Source organism: Uloborus diversus, chromosome 1, assembly GCF_026930045.1.
Source record: "Uloborus diversus isolate 005 chromosome 1, Udiv.v.3.1, whole genome shotgun sequence".
Taxonomy (NCBI): domain Eukaryota; kingdom Metazoa; phylum Arthropoda; class Arachnida; order Araneae; family Uloboridae; genus Uloborus; species Uloborus diversus.
Window position 1 is genome coordinate 13,559,498 of NC_072731.1, and position 21,891 is coordinate 13,581,388.

General features: G+C 35.4%; 1 protein-coding gene across 1 annotated transcript in view; it reads left to right on the forward strand.

The window, feature by feature from the left end:
- The first annotated feature begins 2,109 nt into the window (after positions 1 to 2,109).
- The window catches only part of LOC129234297 (cGMP-dependent 3',5'-cyclic phosphodiesterase-like), a 137,310-nt gene continuing 117,528 nt past the window's right edge, over positions 2,110 to 21,891 (forward strand). The window contains exon 1 of the mRNA XM_054868292.1: positions 2,110 to 2,220. Coding sequence (XP_054724267.1) covers positions 2,110 to 2,220 — 111 coding nt within the window. The remainder of the gene's footprint in view (positions 2,221 to 21,891) is intronic.

A 21,891-nucleotide genomic window follows, 5' to 3' on the forward strand; every position in this document is an offset into this window, starting at 1 on the left:
GGGTTATGGGGGTCATGACTCCCTTCCAAACTTATAAACCGTTTACGATATTATTCATCCACGTTGTATTCAAGCACTTTTTGAGTAAAATGTAAACAATTGCAGTAATATTTTCAAGCCAGTAATTATTTAAAAAGTTTTCCAGTAAATCAGCAGAATAAACTAGATCATTATTTTTTTCAAGTCTTTGAAACACCATTATTTTTCCGCACAAATTGAAAGAACAAACGTGTTTAGATTCAAAACTCCCAACAGGATTTCTATTTTGAGGAGTTCTCCGACAAATTCATGAACATTTCGAACCTGTTGGCAGCGGTTCCATTATTTCAGCTTTCTGCCGTCCAACAGCCGCTGTTTGAATAAGTTAACAGCACTCAAAGCATCTAGGGACGCTCATTAGAGAGAAGTAACGATTCCTCTTCCCCTCTAAGAATCAAATAGTTTAGGAATCAGTTTGAACCTCTTCACGCAAATGTGTTTGTATAAATGAGTTACTAAGTATGACATCATTTTAGATAGTTTCGTAATTTTAGACGTAACTGTAAAAGCTTCTGAACTGAATTATTCTAAATAAATAAATGTGATTATTTTGTCTGGTTTCAAAATGGCGACAATATTGCTTAGTTTTTATTAGGTAACTTGATCCCTATTTCTGGAGCTCGAATCTAAGTTTGTAACGAGTCAGTATTGATTTACTTTGAGGTGAAGTAAATAACAAGTTTGAGGCCATATTTTCAGGATACAAATATACAAGTTCTGAGCTGAAAATATTAAAGGCAGGGGCGAACTAGGGAGGAAATTCGGCCCTGGTGTGTTTTAAAAGAAAACCTGCTTGGGCGAGAGGGAGGAGGGAGCAGGGGCAAGAAACTGAAAAGCATGATCCCCCCCCCCAGATAAGTTGTCCTTCCTCAAAATGATTGAAAATTTATTCACTAAGAAAGACTTTAAGTAGTATTTTAGAAATAATTCCAGCCTTTAATCCTTTTATGCAAAAGTTTTTTCTTATCAGATCTAGGAAGCTTACAGTACTGACTAAATTAAGCTGTATCAACTTAAATGAAGCAAGGCGGCAGATTTGAATACATAAACATTACACAAAGTTTTTTTTTTTTTTTTTTTGAAGAGATGCCATCTAAACCTATTGATATGACGCCCTACAAAGCCGCTGAGTGCTTTGTCTTCTGAGGATTTTAAGGTTTACTGCAGGGGTTTCCATCAAGGAAGGGGCATGACTGACTGGCGAAAGGAGTTATATAAAAACCCTGTATGGTATTGGTAATCCTTGGCAGTTAAAGGTAGACATTTGATGGAGAAAATTTCTGGTTTTGAAGACAAAACAAGTTTGATTCGGTTAAAAAAAAAAATAATAAAAGACCCTTAACTTAGAATAGTTATTTTTGCACAAGCTGTAGATTGTACAATGTTGAATAGTTCAAAAAAGTTTGGCGTAAAGTGCCAATGCAATTACTGTGAAAATTACCTAATACGTATTTCAGATGTACAAGGAAGTTCTCTTTAGGGCTAGGAAATAAAAGCTATGCGACAAAAAGAGCAAAACCGTTGTGTGTGTGTATATATATATATATATATATATATATATATATATATATATATATATATATATATATATATATATATATATATATATATATATATATATATATATATATATATATATATATATATATATATATATAAATTCCCATCGTTTGGCAACGACCAGTAAAAAATATTCATAGATATCAAGAAACCTTCGAAAACTTCACAAAAAATGCCATAGTGAAACCTTAGGAAAACCAGCAATAAAATGTATCAATTACATAAACAAATGACAAACGTCGAAAAAAAAAAAAAAAAAAGCAAAATAATCAATGAGAACAGATAAATAAATTATTACAATTTTGTCAACGACTTAGCTTCTATTCTCTTTTCCTTCAAGTTCTGCATTAGGTTCTGTACTTATATGTACACATATACAGAGTCCAGTCATATTAATGTGACCACCTGTCAAATAGCCAGAATAATCACTTTTCGCAGAGCGGACTGCTGCAAGACGTGCAGGAAGAGAATCAATTAGGTTCCTGAAGGTGGCCACTGGGATGTTAATCCATGCCGACTCCAATGCCGTGGCCAGCTCTGCTAGATTACTCGGTTGAGGATACATGGCGCGAACAATCTGATCGAGATGATCCCACGGATTCTCGATTGGGTTTAAATCAGGTGAGTTTTCTGGCCAGGGGAGAACGGTAAACTGATTCTGGTTCTCTTCTAGCCACGCAAGTACATCCCAGCAGGATGGCACTCCGCATTGTCCTGCTGTTAGATGCCATCATCCTGATGAAAACAAATGCTTATATAGGCGTGAGGACTAGGTCCGCAAGGATAGATGCGTACTTGTATTGATTCATCGTGCCTTTTACAATGATGAGTGAGCCTAGAGAATGCCAGATAAATACTCCCCAGACCATAATGTTCCCGTCTCCAGATTTGACCGTTTCGAAAATGGTCGCAAGGTGTTTGCTTTCAGAGGTTTCAAGCCTTATACACCAACGTCTATCTGTCCGATGGAGCAAAAAACGTGATTCATCGAAAAACGCTACCTGTTGCTACTCAGTGAACGTCCAGCTGCGGTACTAGCGGGCATAACTCCAGCCTTCATCGTCGATGAACATCTGTCAGTATAAGTGCACGAACCAGGCGTCTGCTTCGGAGGCCCAGGCGCAGCAACGTTCGCTGAACAGTAGTTTGGGAGGCACTTTTGGTAGCCCCTTGGTTCATCTGGGTGCTCAGTTGCTGGACCGTAGCACGTCTATTTGCCCGAACGCATCTCCGCAGCCGTCGTTCGCCTGTGTCCTCTAAGGCTCGTGGTGCGCCGCATTTGCCACGTCGCTGATTTTTGACAGTTCCGTTTTGCCATGCACGGTACACTTTTACCACGACGGCGGGCGAACAGTTCACAAACTCGGCCGTTTCGGAAATGCTTCCCCCCTGGGCCCGAAAACCAAGGATCATGTCCTTTTGAACGTCGGATAAATAACTTCGTTTCTGCATTACGCCAACGATTGAAATGTTTTCCCGAAGCTCTCACATACCCTTTATATACTCCCAACTGCACTGTGCTGCCACGTTCCTTCTATGATTGGTTATTTCACGTCGACGTCGAAAGTACGTGGTGGTCACATTAATGTGACTGGTTTGTGTGTGTGTGTGTGTATATATATATATATATATATATATATATATATATATATATATATATATATATATATATATATATATATATATATATATATATATATATATATATATATATATATATATATATATATATATATATAATTTACAGCATCATTTTTGGTACATTCTTGCAATAGCTTCTTTTTCTATAGATTTTTGTGCGTTGTTTGCATAAAATTTTGCACAGGGCTTCGTTGTTTTGCTTTCTCTGTTCTATATCCTTGAAAGGAAGAAAATGGTTCCGTGTAACTTCGAAACATACTCGTGCAATTTTTTTTAAGAATGTGTGCCTAACACTATTTGATTTTTCAATGCATAAGCTTATTCATCCTTGCATTTCTTTAACTACTGTTCTAAAACAATATTGATAGAGTACATAATATAGTTTGAAAAGACTGGGAAATTTATTGAAGAAAATAAATATAGACATACATCAACACATACCTTTTATATTACTTTTAAACCTCGGAGCTATTACTCCTCTTAAGTCATAGTAATTGGACTATAAATGAGAAATTTCTAAAAGCAATTTTGCACGAAGTAAATAAAGAATCTCTTATTCCGGGGAAAAAATTTGCTTTTCTTCAAGGCAAACATGAAAATAAAACTTCCTTTTCCGCAACGTAAATAATTAAAATTCTGTTTCTGCCTCTCCGAGCATTAGGTATTCTAACTGAATGCACTTAAAATTTAAACGAAGAAGGAGTACCTAAACTTAACCAGGTTTAAATAAACACTTGGAAGTTTTCATTTTATTGCTCTAATGTGCACTGACGCATTTGCATTTATTAATGTGCTTATTTTATCTTTTTTTTTTTTTTTTTTTTGAAAACTATATGCTTTCACTTAACTAATGTAAACAAAGACAGGAAAGTAAATTTAGGTTTCAGAAAGGTAAACGCAAAGGTCTCTTTAGAATTTTCATTCCATTATTTATGCATTTAATTTCACTAATTATCATATAAATTTAGGAAATTAATTGGGTTGTTTCCCATTTTTCAAAAATATATTTTTTTGAAAGAGCATGGTCAAAACATCGGTAAGTAACTTTTTTTTCATTAATATTGACTTATTTTTTTCTCTTAAAAAAATCTTAAACGACATTCAGCCGTGGTTTACATTTTTACTGCTGACGTCACAAGTGAGCGAATTGCTAGGGTTGCCAGAATAAAGTTTTAGAACCCTGCCAACTTCGCTATATGAATATTTTATTTTACTAACAATTGTCGTTCCGCTAATAAATTGCTCGCGGTGAAAAAATCATTAAAAGGCGATATCTTTCCAGAAAAGACAACCACGCACTCCGATTCAAGATGGCTTTCATCATTTGTGACGTCACACGTGGAAACCTTTTGGTTTAAAAATAAGGCATTTAATAAAAATAATTAGAAATTAAATGTTGGGAAACTAAAAGTATTTTCTGGCCCCATGTTATTTCTTTATTTTTTTTTTGCTTAGTCTACCAATTTCAGTGACCAAAAGTAGTACTTTTGACTGAAGGAAACAAACCCATTCTTGTTCGTACTTAGGGAAAATATTTTCCTTAATTGAGTTTAATTTTACAGTTTTGGTAGTTGTAAAGTATTGTTTACTCAGTTATAGTATACAGTAGGAAATTAACAAATATCATCGCATAAGTTATCTATATTCTTTCTCAAAGGTTGTTTTTCCTTATTGATTATTTTAAAAAAAGCTTTAAAGAAGTCATAAACGCACATTTTGCGTAGTTTGCTAAGGCAATTTGAAAGTAAGTGACAAATAAGCCTTTAAAGTAGTATCTTCGCAGTTACCACTTTTTTCCTTAGTAATTTGTAGATCCAACTTTTATACCTTAGTAAAACATCATATTTAATAATGTAGTACAGTCGAGTCCCGACTTACGCGAGGAATGCGTTCCAAGACTCCTCGCGTAAGTTGAAATTTCGCGTTGTGGAAAAATACATGCATACAAATTTTTTAAAGCATACAAAATACTTTTAGACACTTATAAACACCCCTCAAACTGCTCTAAAGCATTCCTTAACCATTACAGTTTCTTCCATAAAGAACTGAACTTTTACTGTATTTAAAAAATAAAAAACTGTTATTCAACATGAAATACTTAAGATACACAAAATGAATGAACAATGGGAATAAATATATAAAATAAAACAACACGGTACGCACTGCATGCAGTAAAATTATAATGATGCACAAAATAGTATTGTACAGTAGATACAGTAGCAACATTTACGAGTTAAAAAATGAGGATACTAGTGATGATTTATGCTGCAAGATCAGATCGTTCTTCTTATCTAATACATTTTTAAATACGCTTCACCATTTATTTAAAACGTTTAAATTTGTGGCTACATCTCCTCTACCTGATCTTTTTATTAATCCACAATGCAATAGCGCGCGTAGCTTCCATTTTCATAATTTTTACTTTGCTAGACTGCTCTGCAAGCTTCAATATTGAAACTAAGTTCTAAACTTTTACGGACATCTTTTTGTTTTTACTTTTAATTGTACATGTGGAAGATTCACTCATACTTATTGTCGCGCTACCTTCGACGTACTGTAATTGTTCAAGCATATCGAGAATCTTACTACCAAACGGCACGAACTTGAGGGTCATGGATTTGGACAAAATTCTAGATATAGGTCAACTCCCACTAGGTATGAGCGCATGTAAATCGGTTTGACTGCATAGAACCTAGTTCGGCTGCAACAGGGGTCAGAAGCTGATAATTTGGACCCAGGATGCAACGGAGTTTCCTTTAAAATTACCATTTTTATCAATTTTTCTGCTACTGTACTGCAGTATGAGCCATTTGCATGCTTACCTTCGAATTAATTATGTTGGATACTAATTTTTAATAAGCGATTCTCAAATTTAAATTGGTTACTACTTTTAATTTCAATAACTTGACTGCCAAAATAACATAGTTACAGCATATTTATCGTTTGCAAATGAAACTAATTATTTTCGTTTTATATTAATCGGGTGCTAGTAAAAAGTATTTATTGTTTGCTGATAAAGACATTTACTTTAATTGGATATTTATCGTCTGCTATCAAAGATACCCCACATTGATAAGCAAAAATGGGAGAGGAGAAAAAGCTCTGATTTATTGCACATGGCACACACACACACAAAAAGAAAAAAATAAAAGATCGTTTCGACATTTCAAATAACTTAGATAGTGCCGATAAATAAATACGTGTTCTCCCTTTATACTCAATTTACTAACAAAAGATGCCAAGGGTGTTGGAAGATCGAACATAGTGTCGAAGTCTGAAATTCCAATGGAAACACCATTGCATTTCTAGGGCCAAACTAGCAACTTTGGGCCCTCGTTGCAGCCAAACCAGGGCCTATGCAGTCAAACCGCTTTACCTGCGCTCCTACCTAGTGGGAATGGACCTATATCTAGAATTTTATCAAAATCCGTGACCCTCAAGGTCGTGCCGTTTGGTCGTTAGCCTTTTTTAATTTTTTTTTATCAGAAACTTTCTTTTTCTTCACATTTTCAAACTTTAGATGAAGGTGGCCCTGAGGTGCCATTATGGTTATTTGATGCACAAGACTAGTTTGGCGTGGGAACTTTGGCTGTCAGTGATGCTCAAAGGGACGTAATAACATTCACGAAATCAATATTTAGTAGCCAATAACGAAGCTGATACTTCCTTCTAAAGAAATTCATGTTGGGGCGAAATTAGCTCTAAAATTCGTTACTCGTGAAAAATTCGCGTTATAGCCATTTCGCGTAAGTCGGATCGCGTTGTAGCGGGAGTCGACTGTAGTATATTATAACAGAGTACTAAACTTAGTTTACCGTTGAATAGTTGATATAGGTCGATAATAAAAACTAATAGTACTACTTTGCACAAATGTTCAAGTAAATTTTCAGCTTTTTCTATTTAAATTTTTATTTAAAATGCAAATTCTTAAAAATGAAATGCATGTAAAATATTCATATAACTTCTGTTATTCAAAAAAAAAAAAAAGAAGCATTTCACTCTTCGGCCAATTACATTTTTGTTTAAGTATCGTCTGCTGTCAAAATTATCTTTATGCTGGGTAAAAATAATCTTTTTTATCTTCTTTATCTTTTCTTTACTAATAATATAGCTGAATGTCTCTGTCTGTCAGGATCTCTGTCTGCCTGTCTGTCATGATCTCTGTGACGCGCATAGCGCCTAGACCGTTCGACTGATTTTCATGAAATTTGGCCCAAAGTTAGTTTGTAGCATGGGGATGTGCACCTCGAAGCGATTTTTCGAAATTTCGATGTGGTTCTTTTTCTATTCCAATTTTAAGAACAAAACTACCATAAGATGGACGAGTAAATTACGAAATTATCATAACGTAGAACCGTAACATGGGCACAAGCCAATTGGCAAGATACGAAATTATCATAACGTGGAACCAAAACATGGGTACAAGCCAATTGGCGAGAAAATTCACCATACATTATTTGTAAACATACAGGCGAACCAAAAGACCTTTTAATTTTTCTATTACGGGCAAAGCCGTGAGGTTACCACTAGTTACTAATAATAAAGCTGAAAGTCTCTCTGCCCAGAGGATGTCTGTAGGATGTCTGGATCTCTGTGACGCGCATAGCGCCTAGACCGTTCGGCCGATTTTCATGAAATTTGGCACAAAGTTAGTTTGTAGCATGGAGTGTGCACCTCGAAGCGATTTTTCGAAAATTCGATGTGGTTCTGTTTCTATTCCAATTTTAAGAAAAAAAATATTATAAGATGGACGAGTAATTTACGAAATTATCATAACGTGGAACCCGTAAAATGGACACAAGCCAATTGGCGAGATACGAAATTATCATAACGTGGAACCGTAACATGGGTACAATTCAATTGGCGAGAAAATTCACCATACATTTGTAAATATACAGGCGAACCAAAAGACCTTTTAATTTTTCTATTACGGGCAAAGCCGTGAGGGTACCACTAGTGAATTTATAAAATGAAACATTACAAATGATAGAATCAACACATAACAGTTTCAAATGTCCGAAATTTTGAAAATGGTACTTTTCAGACTGTTAGATTTGTATTAAGAAAATAAAGCTGCTGCAGCTAAGTCTGAATAAAGCAGAGTGTTATTTAATGATACATTAAGCACGTATTACTAAGCTATTTTTGTCGTATCTGTGCAGATACCCATAAAAATGCCAAGTAATAGTCACTTATGGTGAAATTAACCTAGTATATGAAAAAGTTTTGAAGAGAAAATTTGTCGTAACTGCATTCATTATTTAAATTAAGATTTTTGCAAAAATACGCTCTTATGTAGGTTAGATAAGTTATTTACGAAACAACTACCGCAAGTTGAACATTTATTCAAGTCACAAATTAAAGAAACGAGTTGTAAAACTTTATTCAGGAATTTCTCATTTTAAGCTTTACTGCAGATACCACTTTTACGCTTAGCACGGCAGAATAGTCGTTAGTTTCTGAAACGCAACAGAAAATGCTCTGGTTTTAAGCGTATTTTAATATTTTTTAAATGCTTCATTATACACCGAACTGTATTTATTCCAAATACTGTCAACCAGCTTAATCGGGTAACGGATATACGAATATCCCGCTTATACAAATAAAAACACCTGGAACCGAATATTACCCCATAGACACAATGTTAGAGATCCCCGCTCAATCGAATAATTTCCCCGAATAATCGAACATTGTTAATCTGCTTTAGCAAATATTTTTGTTGAGAAAAATTTTGAATAAATTAGAAAGAAATTTAGTAAGAACAATTCTACATTGAAGGCGAGAAAAACAACATTCATATTCCGTCAAAACGTTTACACTGTTCTTTTAAATTTCGTTTGCCTGTGTCATTACAAAAAAAGAAAAAAAGAAAAGAAAAGCGCAGTCGATAGTTAAATTATGGAATATTTCAAAAAAATAACGTACTGAAAAAAGGTGCCAAAAGATTTCATAACTCAAATTGTAGGTTATACTTTTTATAATTTCCATTCGTACTTGTATTGTACTAATTATTGAACTATTTTGTTGTTTAATTAGCCTATTTCAAAAACTTTTTTTGCAATAACATTAACTATTTCCTAAAATACCTATCGATTTATTATTAGTATTACATTTTAAGACAAATGTTGTCAGTTTAGGAAGGTCCCCGCTTAATCAAATACCCCGCTTTATCAAATAATATTTCTTAGAACCGACAATATTCGATTAAGCGGGGCTGACAGTATGTTTTTTTCCACTAACTTTTATGTAGGGAGCTACTGTCCAACCACGGATTGTATGAAAATTTCAAACGTCTAGATAAGACGAATCTATCTGAATGAGGGGGGAAAATAAAAATTTGATGCCGTTATTCTGCTTATTGGAATGAGACTCTGCTTCTGCAAAAGTTGGCATCGCTAAAAAATAATAGATTCGTCCATTTCCGGCAGTAAAACGGATGCTTGTTTTTCCATAAAATCCGTGGTCAGACAGTATGCAGATTTTTTCTCAGGGGTCAAAGTGACACCCGATCGCATTTCTAGGTATAAAAAGATCGCTGTAGATCTTTTCTCCTGTACTTCTTTTTAATTTCACGTAAATTATTACATTTTGGACTGAATTCAGGCAATTTAAGCATTAAAATAAGTTCTGAAGACTATAGGGAACCTACACTTCTTTTGTTAGAAATTGAGCCCTGGCCATGACAGCGACCATTGGTGATCTGTTTGGATACCTCTAATAACCATCTTCAACTGATAACATCTGTCATAAAACTGGTGGGTTTTTTATATTCTCTAGCAATAGGAGAGTTTTGCGTTTTATCGGAAAAGTGGATGTTTTTGTCGGCGCGGATGCCTCTCAAGAACACGTATGGGAGAACAGGTAATGGGTCAAAACTTCGCGGCCGAAACTTCGTCGGTCAAAACTTCGCGTGGGCAAAACTTCGCGTAGGCAAAACTTCGCGTGGGCAAAACTTCGCGCGGCCAAAATTTCGCGCGGTCAAAACTTCGAGTGGACAAAGCTTCGTGCGGTCAAAACTTCGCGTGGACAAAACTTCGATTGGTCAAAACTTCGATTGGACAAAACTCCGCGCGGTCAAAACTGCGCCAGGACAAAACTTCCAGGGCAATACAAAATTTTTAATCATTAAAAACGTTTCAGTTAGTTAGCTATAGAACATTAAATTATTATTATAAAACCAATTAATCGTTTTTGGAAAAGTGATCAATTAATCTTAATTTAATCTTCAAATTTATATCTATTTATTACTTTATTAACTTGATATACTTAAATTCATTTAGGATTTACACAGTTAACTTGCAATCAAGTAATTCATTATGGAAAATTAGTTTTTTATGTAGTCTGTGTCCAATGTCCCCCCCCCCCCCCAAAAAAAGACACATTTTTAATTGTTTGCTAAGTTTTTATGATATGTTTAAGGAAGTTCATTGTTATGAATGCGCGAAGTTCTACCCAAGCGAAGCAATGAATCGGCGAAGTTCTGTCCACGCGAAGTTTTGACCGCTCGAAGTTTTGTCCAAGCGAAGTTTTGTCCACGCGAAGTTTTGACCGCGCGAAGTTTTGTCCACACGAAGTTTTGACCGCGCAGAATAATGGATCGGCGAAGTTTTGGACGCGAAGTTTTGACCCCAAACCGGGAGGACATCCGCCTGAAGTTCATTTAAGGCTATTCCAGACTGATTATCTATCTAAATGCCGTAATAGAGCTTTTGGCGTACGTGTGTACATCAAGTAGTATTGAATAGAATTACTCTTATGTTGATTCTAATAGTCGGAAAGAAAAATGATTTCTGAATAAACAGTTTTCATGCATTTCAAAGTATGGAAGTTATTTGTAAAATTTACTACTGTGTGTAAACTCTTTAGCCTCGAACATTGCTTCATAAATTTCTCAGTATTTTGAGTGACGCTAAAAAAAAATTTTCTTGTACTTGTGAATGTTACCAGCCTATGTCTGGAATTTGAAAAATAAAAGAAAAGCATATTTGAACTGATTTTCCATCACCTTAGAGTACCATTGGCCAAAAAAAAGAAAAAAAAAACTTTCCGTAGCTGGAATTTTTATTTAATCGTTCTCATTTTTAGGAATTTAAGACTTATAAATATTTCTAAAACTTTAATTCCTTCTACATTCTTCTGATGAAATTCTTCGAAACATGACTTTCGTTCTATTTATTTAATTATGTAGTGCATTATTGGGAAAACATCATATCCCGAGGGAAAATCTTAGCCGAAAAAAAGTAACATTTTATGCTTAAACATTCACATTAGCTTTCAGGAAATTTAATTACTTGAGTATGCTGCTGGAAAATAAGTTTTCCTTTTGGGCGTCAGTTGTTTCATTTGCTCAACGAAACATCTCATTTCCCCAACTTTCCCCTAAAACAGAAAACAAAAAAATTCTACTGCATGCTTTTCTTTAACAAATATGCATTTTCAACATATGAATTAAACATTTTATCATATTGTGGGGTGAATACAACAGCTAGGTAAATACAAATCCGTTTTTTAAATAAACGCTCAACAAACGTGTGTTCTTTCATGATTTTTGGAGAATATGTAGGCAAGTTTAAATATTGTTACAAATTCTGTAAATAGTAATTATTTTTGTGATTAATTTGTCGTAATCTAAATTGTATCTAATTGTCGTTGCTAAATTTGGGCGTTCAATCCATTATCTTTCATCTAAAATTATTGTAGTAACCTAACATGTAAATAGTTTCTTGTAATGAATATACAACCCCCTGACATTTGACTGAATTATACGGTCCCCCTATTTTTTCATTGATAAAATTTGTGAATGAATAAAAAGAAAGTGCGAGATATTTGTAGAATGTTATCGAAACTTCTCAATGGAACATTGTGGAAACTTTTCAAGGATTTATAAATAGCCTCTGCGGCATAAAGAGTCAGTCTCGATTGAGAAGTTGTACTGAGAGTGCTCTGTTTATTGCGAGGCATTTCGCTGTGTTGTTTTTCGCATTTGGATGTAAATATGTGTGTAACTGTTGAGTTTACGGTGTTGATTGTCATTTGCTTAATTGCTGATGATTAATTTAGCAGTTGTTAACGATCTTTCCTGTACATAGTGTAAATAAATCTCCTGTGTTTTTCTCAAGAACTGTGTCGTCCTTTCAAGAAAGTTGAAGCTGCACTGGAACCTTTAACAATATTATTTAAATGACATTTCACCACCACTTCTGATTTTGCTTAATAAGAAGTATTTATCGTACTCCAACCCATAGAAATTATTCTTAATGCATTGGGATTTTGCACAATTTTATGATATGCTGTTTGAAATTATCCTTCTAAAGTTTCTACTCATGCAGCCTAATCCTTTCCTGGATGGATAGCAGTAATTTTACTTACAGGTCAAGTAGAAAACGGTTACATTATCTTCTTTTACTAGTGGACTATAGTACCAATACCAAAATGATTGTTCTTAGTTTTCCTTTTTATACTTCCTTTTACAAAAAAGGAAGCATTGTATTCGCGAAAAAAATTTCACTCAAAAATCAGCCTTAATTTCCATTTTTCTCACCAACGAATGAATGTTGAGTTTTTTTTTTTTTTTTTCGACCCGACCACACGTGGATATATGCCTAGGAACGTACAGACACCCGAAATATCCATTTTGACGACCCCCGAGTTAATTACAACGAATTTTCTCGTGACGTCCGTATGTACGTATGTATGTGCGTATCCTGTGTATGTATCTCGCATAACTCAAAAACGGTATGTCCTAGAAAGTTGAATTTTGGTACGTACACTCCTAGTGGAGTCTACTTGTGCACCTTCTCTTTTGGTTGCATTCGGATGTTCCTAAGGGGGTCTTTTGCCCCTTTTTGGGTGAAAATCATTGTAAATTTCGATGTAAACTCAAGTGGTGTTATAATTTGTCGGACACTTGGCGATATATCGCCAGTCTTTTGGTCGCCAAGTTTTGTCACCAACTTGGCGACAAATTTGGCGATTTTTTTATTTGCTTTCAATTTGGTCACTGTTGGTGATATTTAGAGAGTAAACAATTGAATAACATTAAAATTGCCAATAATGGGGAAATGACATTAAATTGGACTAAAAGGAAGTCATGTGATGCACACATCAGTTTATTTTCAAGAGAGCTTAAAGAGTTAACATACCCTCAAAATACTTCAACTATTCTATTACATTATATCCAAATTATATCAAAATATACTCCAAAATGTAATCTTATTGCAAACAACTCTTGAAGACTTATCCGGTGAAATATAAACCGCAACCGTAACAATTAGCTGTCCTTTTTCAGAGCGGCAACGGCAAACACAATGTCTCACCGATATCAGAAACATTGTTTTTTCTCATCTCAAAAAACATCCAGCAACTAAAGAAGTTTTTATTTTAGAAATATTATATGAGGGTGAGGATCGTATTCGCAACGGGTAGCTTCCTCGAGTCTTGAGACTGATGCGCTGCCGATCGTGCCACTGAGCCTCGTAATCGTTACGAAAAAATCGCGCGTAAAGGACAGCTCAATGGTAAAGGAACAGAGAGAAGCCGCGCATGCGCTGTATTCTGGTGTTTGTGAGGTAACTGCTTTTTGGTGCCGTGAAAGGATGTTTTTTTTCCACCTCAAAAGTGCTCAACGCGCCTAAAGAAGTTTTCACTTCAGAAATTCAGATTTTATTTCTTTTTTACTTCCTTTTACAAAAATGGAAGCATTGTATTCGCAAAAAAAATTTTCACCTAAAAAATCGGCCTTAATTTCCATTTTGCTAACCCACAAATGAATGTTGAGTTTTTTTTCAACCCGACCACACGTGGATATGTGCCTAGGAACGTACAGACACCTGAAATATCCATTTTGACGATCCCCGAGTTAATTAAAACGAATTTTCTCGTGACGTCTGTATGTACGTATGTATGTGCGTATGTGTGTATGTGTGTAAGGAAAATGCTCCCATTGGAGAAATTCGCTCAACGGGGAAATCCGCTCCCGATCGTCGCGCCGCGATTGAAGTTGATAGCGGCGAAGTTTAAAATCATAGCGTTACAAGGATTTGAACGCTGTCGATCATTTAGAGATAAAATCAATTTGTTTGACAATTTCAGGGTTTTGGTGGGAGCCTAATTTCGAAAAGTAATTTGTTGCAGTGGTAATGATAAATGTGGAAATGGTTAAATAACAGGATCTTTATGGATCGTGCTATTTCTGACAAAATTAGGTAGATCCGTCATAGCACGGAGAAGTTGATTTTGAAATATTTCAAGTCTCAGAATGGGAGTTCTTGCTGCGCACCCCCGTACCTCAATAGCATAAAGTAGTTTGGGTCTTATCAAGGACAAGTAAATCAGTCTTTTATTCTTCAAAGACATGGACGAATTTTTCAAAAGTGGATAGTTTGTAGTAAAACTAGTTGAAAATTTAGCTGACTAGGTAACTTTTTAGTGGGCAATAAAAACATATTAGGCTTATAAAATTTAGTGTAATTTGACGAGTCTTAATGCAACGAATTTTTCCATTTGTAGGCAACATTTAGAATGACTCGTTTTTTTTCTACTGATGCAACTTGAAATACTAACCAAGTTAAAAGAAAAAACTCATTTCTGATGTTATGCAAAGTTAGATGGTTAAGCCAAAGGTGGGGAAGGTGTGTCCCTGAGGCTGCATGTGACCTCCGGAAGTTTCGTGTGCGATTCTTATAAAAGTCAGTTCTTGTAATATTAATTCACATTTAAATACGTAGATTGCGATCGTTTAGGAATCAATTTTTAAAATGTTGCATATAAAATAATCTGAATGATCAAAATAAGACATACTCGTCCGTGTCGAAGTATTATCAGTTGTCAACTTGAAGGCCAGTACCAATTTAGCAATGTTTGTATTTGTTTAAATATAATGCTCTTTCGTTTCTATTTTTCTTTATTTATTTGTTTATCACTATTATTATTATTTTTTTTTTTTTGGAGTAACAACTCAACTTATGCTCTTGTATCCTTTTAGGACTTCCGAGGAAGAAGATGACTCACTGCGCTCAGTCCGCCTGCTCCGTCTAATTGGTAAGAAAAAGCGTGATCTTCCGTATTACTGTCAAATTTGACTCCAATCCAACTAGTATTAGTAGTCAAAATGTAATTTGCTCCCTTGTCTTAACGAGCTATATTATCCCAGGAAGATTTTTTTAATTGCATCACTGTTTCGATATAAAACACCGTGGGGGGGGGGGGAATCTGCCTTCATAGAATACGTCTACGTGCTTGTGTGTTGAATAAAAGGGGAAATCCCGGAATACTGATAACCCTAACCTAGCTTCACTTAGTTCGATTCATTTCACCTTAAGTGAATTTGCACTTTATTCCATTTGGTTACAAAAACCTCCACTCACTTGGACGGTCACAGACCGTCTGTAAAAGACATTTTCGGCTGATTAATCAACTACCGGTGCGTGTAATATACAAGAACTTCAAAACCTTATTTGTGCATCATTGCGAACCATAGAGAGTGGAATGCAGGGGAGTCCTGAAAACTCGGCAATCGATAAACTGGCAGAATCCAGAAAACACGACCACATCCTGGCAGTAGAAAAAAAAAACTCAGTACGAAGAAATAGTTGCGCGAGCTTTCAAAATAGCCCAGTATTTTCGCAGCCTCGGTCATTTTTCGGCCCATATTAGCTGGAATCCAGATGATATGTTTCCCGTGTAACAGAAAGTTCATGCATTAATAACTTTTAACTGTAAAAAAAGACTTCAATAAAAAGACTTAATCTTTTAATTTCGCGTATCAATTAGTTTAATATGTGTAAAAGTTTAAAACATAGAAATTCTTAATTCCAGTCATTCTTTTGCAGCTAAACCTGTGCGAAACTCGTTTAGATCTGAAAAAAATTCTTCATGTGCCTAAAAATATTTCAACAATAGAGTTTTCTTGGTGCACACTAGTAGACCCTCATTTTACGCGGTGCCGATTATACGCGGTTTAAGATTTGACACCGTTATTTTATTTTACGCGGATGAATTTCGTTTTTACGCGGATGCGGCAATGCAAACAGATAAAATTTTGCCCCCTTTCAAAATCCAAACTCCTAAAGATTGCAGCTTAGACGTAATCAACTGCAATTTGGCGTGCTAATAATCGAGCTTGGGCCACTGGAGACATTTTATGCGATTGGTTACAGAGCTCTTTCCAGAAGAAGTTATTAAACTCACACAGTGTTCAGAACTCACTGGAAGAAGAGCTTTTAGGAGGGACAAAGGAGGACAAAACCAACGAGGATACCGACATCAGTGACACGCAAACAAAAGTGTTCACATTGAAAATTGTGAGCCATTCCTAGGCAATAGGAATGATCTTTCTGAATTGTTGGTGAAGGACGATTCTACCATGGAAATGACGCAAGTGGTCATGGATGCGTTAATGCTCTGCAAAGAATTACAGAGAAAAATTCTTAATGAGTGTCAAAAGTGTCATTGCCAGCTCCTCCAGAACACGAAATTAATTTATGTTTTCTGTATGCATGTTTTGCATAAAAATCGATATAAGTACACATTAAACTTATTGTACAATTAGTTATCACTAGAAAAAAGTATTTTTATCTACGGAACCAAACCCCTATTTTAACACTGCTATTAGGTTTCACTTTACGCGGTTTCGATTTACGCTGCATTTCCATGGAACGTAACCCCCGCGTAAAACGAAGGTCTACTATATTAAAATTTAAATATGCATTTACGGTTTCAGTATTTAGTGTATCAGTGTATAGTTCAATGTTATTTCTTCGTTCAATATTCATTTTGCGTATTTTGTTATTTTCAGAAGACCTACACGATGACAGTTTTCAACAACTGCAAGTGAAAGTTAACAGATATGTAAGTTTTTTTTTTTTTTTGAAATACAGTAAGGGGTCGTTCACAAATAATGTCACGTTTTGTAGGAAGGAGAGGGCTCGTGAAATTGTGGGAGTTTGTGACAAAGGGAAGGGAGGTGGTTGCAAAATAATTTAACACCGCGCATTGTTTTCATAACGTACTGCTGTTTCGTAATGCAGCATGACATGAGACAACTGGAGGGTAGGGTGTAAGGTTAAGTGTGCTACTATGTAACAAAAGGGGAGGGGTCAAATATGATGAAAAAAAGTGGGACATTCTTTATGGACAGCCCCTAAATAAATTTATTCTTATTTTCGTAAACAAGTGAAACGTGACCAGGGTTTAATTTCCAAAAAAAAAATAGGGAAGAGAGTCCAATAGTCTACGGAGCTCATCCCCATTTTCTGAATTACTTATGGAATGAGAAAATTCACATAAAAAGGAAAAGAAATGGAGCTAAACTTCCATAAGCTGCCGTATAAATTAAACCCTAGATATGATACAAAAAATCGTTATCTTTATAGGAAAAAAAAGATTATCCCAAAGTGTTCGGGAAACTCGAAAACTACGGAAGAATTTCACTGAAAGCTTCAGTTTGTTCCAATTAGCACTGGAATTGAGACCGGTTCGAAAAAAATACGATAAATATTTTTTATATTCCAATTCGAGACAAAATTTTAGCATAAATATCCTAATATGGATGCAAAATAATCCTTATGCATATTAATACTACTTATCAATAGAGAGCCCAAATTTAATTGAATAAGACGAAATTCGTTTGATCTACTAAGCGAATTTTAAAGTGGACGTTATATAAATGCTTTTATCTCGATTTTTCCAAGTTTACCTCAATTCGAAAAATTAACTAGCGAGTTTTTCAATTTTTAAACAAAAATTGAACAAATTTCTCTGCAATCTTTAGCGGAAAATTTTCTGGAAGTGCTTAGGTCACTCAGAACATGTACTGCTTTAGCTACATTTTCTAAAAACTTTCCTTGATTCAAATCATGTACTAGCTCTGTTAACTTCCTTGTAAAAAATAAAGGGAGTGCTCACAAAAACGTGTTCTCTCAAATGTCAAAGTTTTTGCTTTAACTATTCCTGAAGGAGTTTTGATTAGAATCAGATAAATTTAATCAAAAAAGGAAAGGATACTAATAACTAACAAATGGCACAAGCTAGAACTTATTCATTCAAAACAAATTTCCATTGGTAGACATCGCCACACATTTGCAAGACTAATTCCCATTCAACTGTGGTTTCTACCACTCAAACTGCAGCTGTCGGATGGAATGATTGAGCTGACAGTGTATTTCATGTATTTCTGCCTCAGCCCTGACTATAGGGCCGGTAACTTACTGAATATACCATGCCTTACCTTCAATCTTCGGCTAATTCTATATTAGCTACCAGTTTGTTTGAAACTCTTGGCTTCCTTCAGAGGTTTTCCACCTCCAGCTCAGTCACTTCCTATTCCGGGTGAACGAGTGCTAATAAACACGAAATCGCCGTCCTTGGATGAAACGACTGAGCTGGCAGTGTATTTAATGTATTTTACGTGTCTTCTGAAGTCTTTATCCAACCGTTTTTGTAAACAGCTTACGGTTCTCGCCTCGGTGTTTCCTGTGGTAAACGTTTTAAAGAGGTCGCCTGCGGCAACCAAAAAACCTCCTTGAGAAAAAGACCAGCAATCCTTGAAATTACCCATTAGAATCAAGACAATATTTCTTGAAATATCTGCTGGAAAATATATTTAATATTCTCTAAAAATGCCTGTTAAACTAGAGTCCAGATACTCTAAGAATTAAAATTGTGTAGCTCTCTTATCGATCGTCTGCTAGAAATAAATAACATGAGCAAATAATAATAATTATGATAATAAAAAATAATTACGACAATAATAATTAAAAGAGAGAGTTGCATATTTCAGGGCAGTATGGATCTTTTACGACGAAAAATTCTTTTCGTAAATTGCGGACTGGATTCTACGTAATTGGCAAAAAGGAAGGATTGAGTATTGATGTGTTTATAGGTAGACACATCAGTGATCAAAAAAGCATTTAAAATGTATAAGAAGAAAGAGATAAAACGTCTTTTTTTAAGTGGAAAATGCGAAGGAAAAAGCCAAAAGTTTAAAAAACATTCTTCCTCTTCCAAAAAAGCAAAACAACCAGTAGAATAAGCAAAAAAGACTCAAAATTGCTGCCAACAGCCGCGTTTTGCTTCCCTTATTCATTATAGACGTTCTAACTAACATATGAAGTTTGAACAGCGTTTGTTTGCGTAAAAAAAAACTTTTGATTTGATATGAATAACTTTTGTCCCCGAGTTAGAAATTAATGCCTGTAAACTTTGCTCTCAAAATTATAACAAATAAAGAAGACAGACAATCAAATGTAAATTTTCTTTTTTATGTACGTCTACGGCACAATGCATTTCGAATGATAAAAATTTCTTTCCCCTCATCTTATTTTTTAGTATCAAGATAAGGGGTGAGGGGTGATAGAATTCGATACTGACAAATGAATATAATGACTACGCCCTTGAACTACAGCTTGAAGATTTTGGAAATTACGAAATTCATTCATAGGAAAAGGCTGCGCAAAAGAAAACGATAAAACCAAGAACTTGAAGACATTTTTAAGTGAGTGTACTTCAAGTACAATCGCATTTTTTAAATTCATTAATTAAGTTTTTGCACTTGAATCTTGATTTCGAATTAAGCTTTCAGTTGAGTGGGTTGCAAGTAGCGGTTCATTAGCTTTTATGTGCATACGTGATGAAAAATTAGTTAGCACGAACTTTTGAAGTGCCACTCCAATGAAGAGGAGTGTCAAAATGCTGATATGATTTAAAAGAATACTTTACACATAAAGACAATAACAAGAAAGATTATCGACGGGAGAAAAAAATGTGATGTTGGTTTTCTCTTTTTGCTTGAAAAATCGACTGTTTTTGTGAAGTCTATCCCCCCTCCCTTTTTTTTAAAATTATGGGCCAAGCTTTTATTTTTACAGAGAAATAAAGCATTTAAAAGAACTTATAAGATCTTGTTTTATTGATTACTAATGGTACCCGCACGGTTTTGCCAGTAATAGAAAAATTAAAAGGTCTTTTGGATCGCCTGTATATTTACTAATAATGTATGGTGAATTTTCTCGCCAACTGGCTTATACCTATGTTACGGTTCCACGTTATGATAATTTGGTATCTCGCCAATTGGCTTGTGTCCATGTTACGGTACCACGTTATGATAATTTCGTACTTTACTCGTCCATCTTATGATAATTTTGTTCCTAAAATTGGAATAGAAAAAGAACCACATCGAATTTTCGAAAAAGTGCTTCGAGGTGCACACCCCCATGCTATAAACTAACTTTGTGCCAAATTTCATGGAAATCGGCCGAACGGTCTAGATGGTGGTGCCATCTATGGATAATTAGAGAATTTAGAACCAGGCCAGGAACCGTATAACTTTCTGGTCTGGCAACCCCAGAGGTATCGTTTCACTTGGAGGACATTTGGACCACGAGCATATTTAACGTCGCCCAGTCACCATTAATGATAACGGTAGATCTTCGACCAGCGAGGATCGAACCCGAGAAACTCCGGCCCCAAGTCCAATATGCCTTACTGATCAGGCCACCACGGCCCCTTGGCTGTAACCTTTGGAAGGAACCAGTTCTTCGCTTTATTTCTTCTTCTTTTTTTAAAACTTCTATTTTGAGGAACATCCGTCCCTGAAACAGGTAGTAACTTTCATTTTCTGCCATACTAGTGAACTGAGTTTTAGTTACAGTTCTTCAGGGCAAGTTTGACCCATGTCGTTTCATTTTGAGCTCTTTCAATTTTTTTAAATACTAAAAATAAAAAAATAAATAAAAAAAACTTAAAAAACTACAACATTTAGCACACAACATCTAGCATTCAGCTCCTGGCATTCATTTGAGTTTTGGTGTCTTGAACTCAAATTACGTTTTTCGCAACCCCAACTTGCGATAAGATCCTACTTGTTGGTTTTCTTGTTTCTGCAAGTGACACTTATCACGGGAAATTAGAAATATTAAGAAGAGCATACTTTCCTATTCCTATTCCTATTCAGGTCACAACTGACTACAACTGTATTTATGTCGAGGACTGCATACTAAGTGCCTTGCCTCCATTATTTTATATACCGATAGATGGCAGCACCATCACCGGATCGAACAGTTAATGAGAATTTAGAACTAGTCCAAGAGCTAATAGCTACCTGGTGCTAGCGCCCCCAGAGGTATCGTTTCACTTGGAGGACATTGAGACCACGAGCATATTTAACGTCGCCCAGTCCCCTTTAATAACGACGGTGGGTCTTCGACCATCGAGGTTCGAACTCAGGACCCTCCGGTCCCGAATCCGACACTCTACCGATCGGGCTACCAAAGAGCATAATTTGAATTTAATACACCGAAATTCAAATGAATGCCAGGGAGGCTGGATGCTAGATGTTGTGTGCTGGATGATATTTATAGTAAATGAGGTTTGCGTAAAGTTGAGAGTGTATGGTTTTAAAAAAGTATTCCATGGGCTGGACACGAACGAGGAGCCGGAAGAGTCACCGCCCAGGAGGATCACCCCTCCTCCCTTTTTTTTCTTTTCTCTCTTGTTGCCTGATTTAGCTACAGAACAGTAGCTCAGAATTTCGCAATGAGTTTTATATATTATGAAAGTTTGAATCAGAATTCTGCTGAAGAAAATATGTCATCAAAACAGTAGTGTTCGGGACATTGGGACTCGAACTCACTGTCTTCGCGTTACTAACACGAC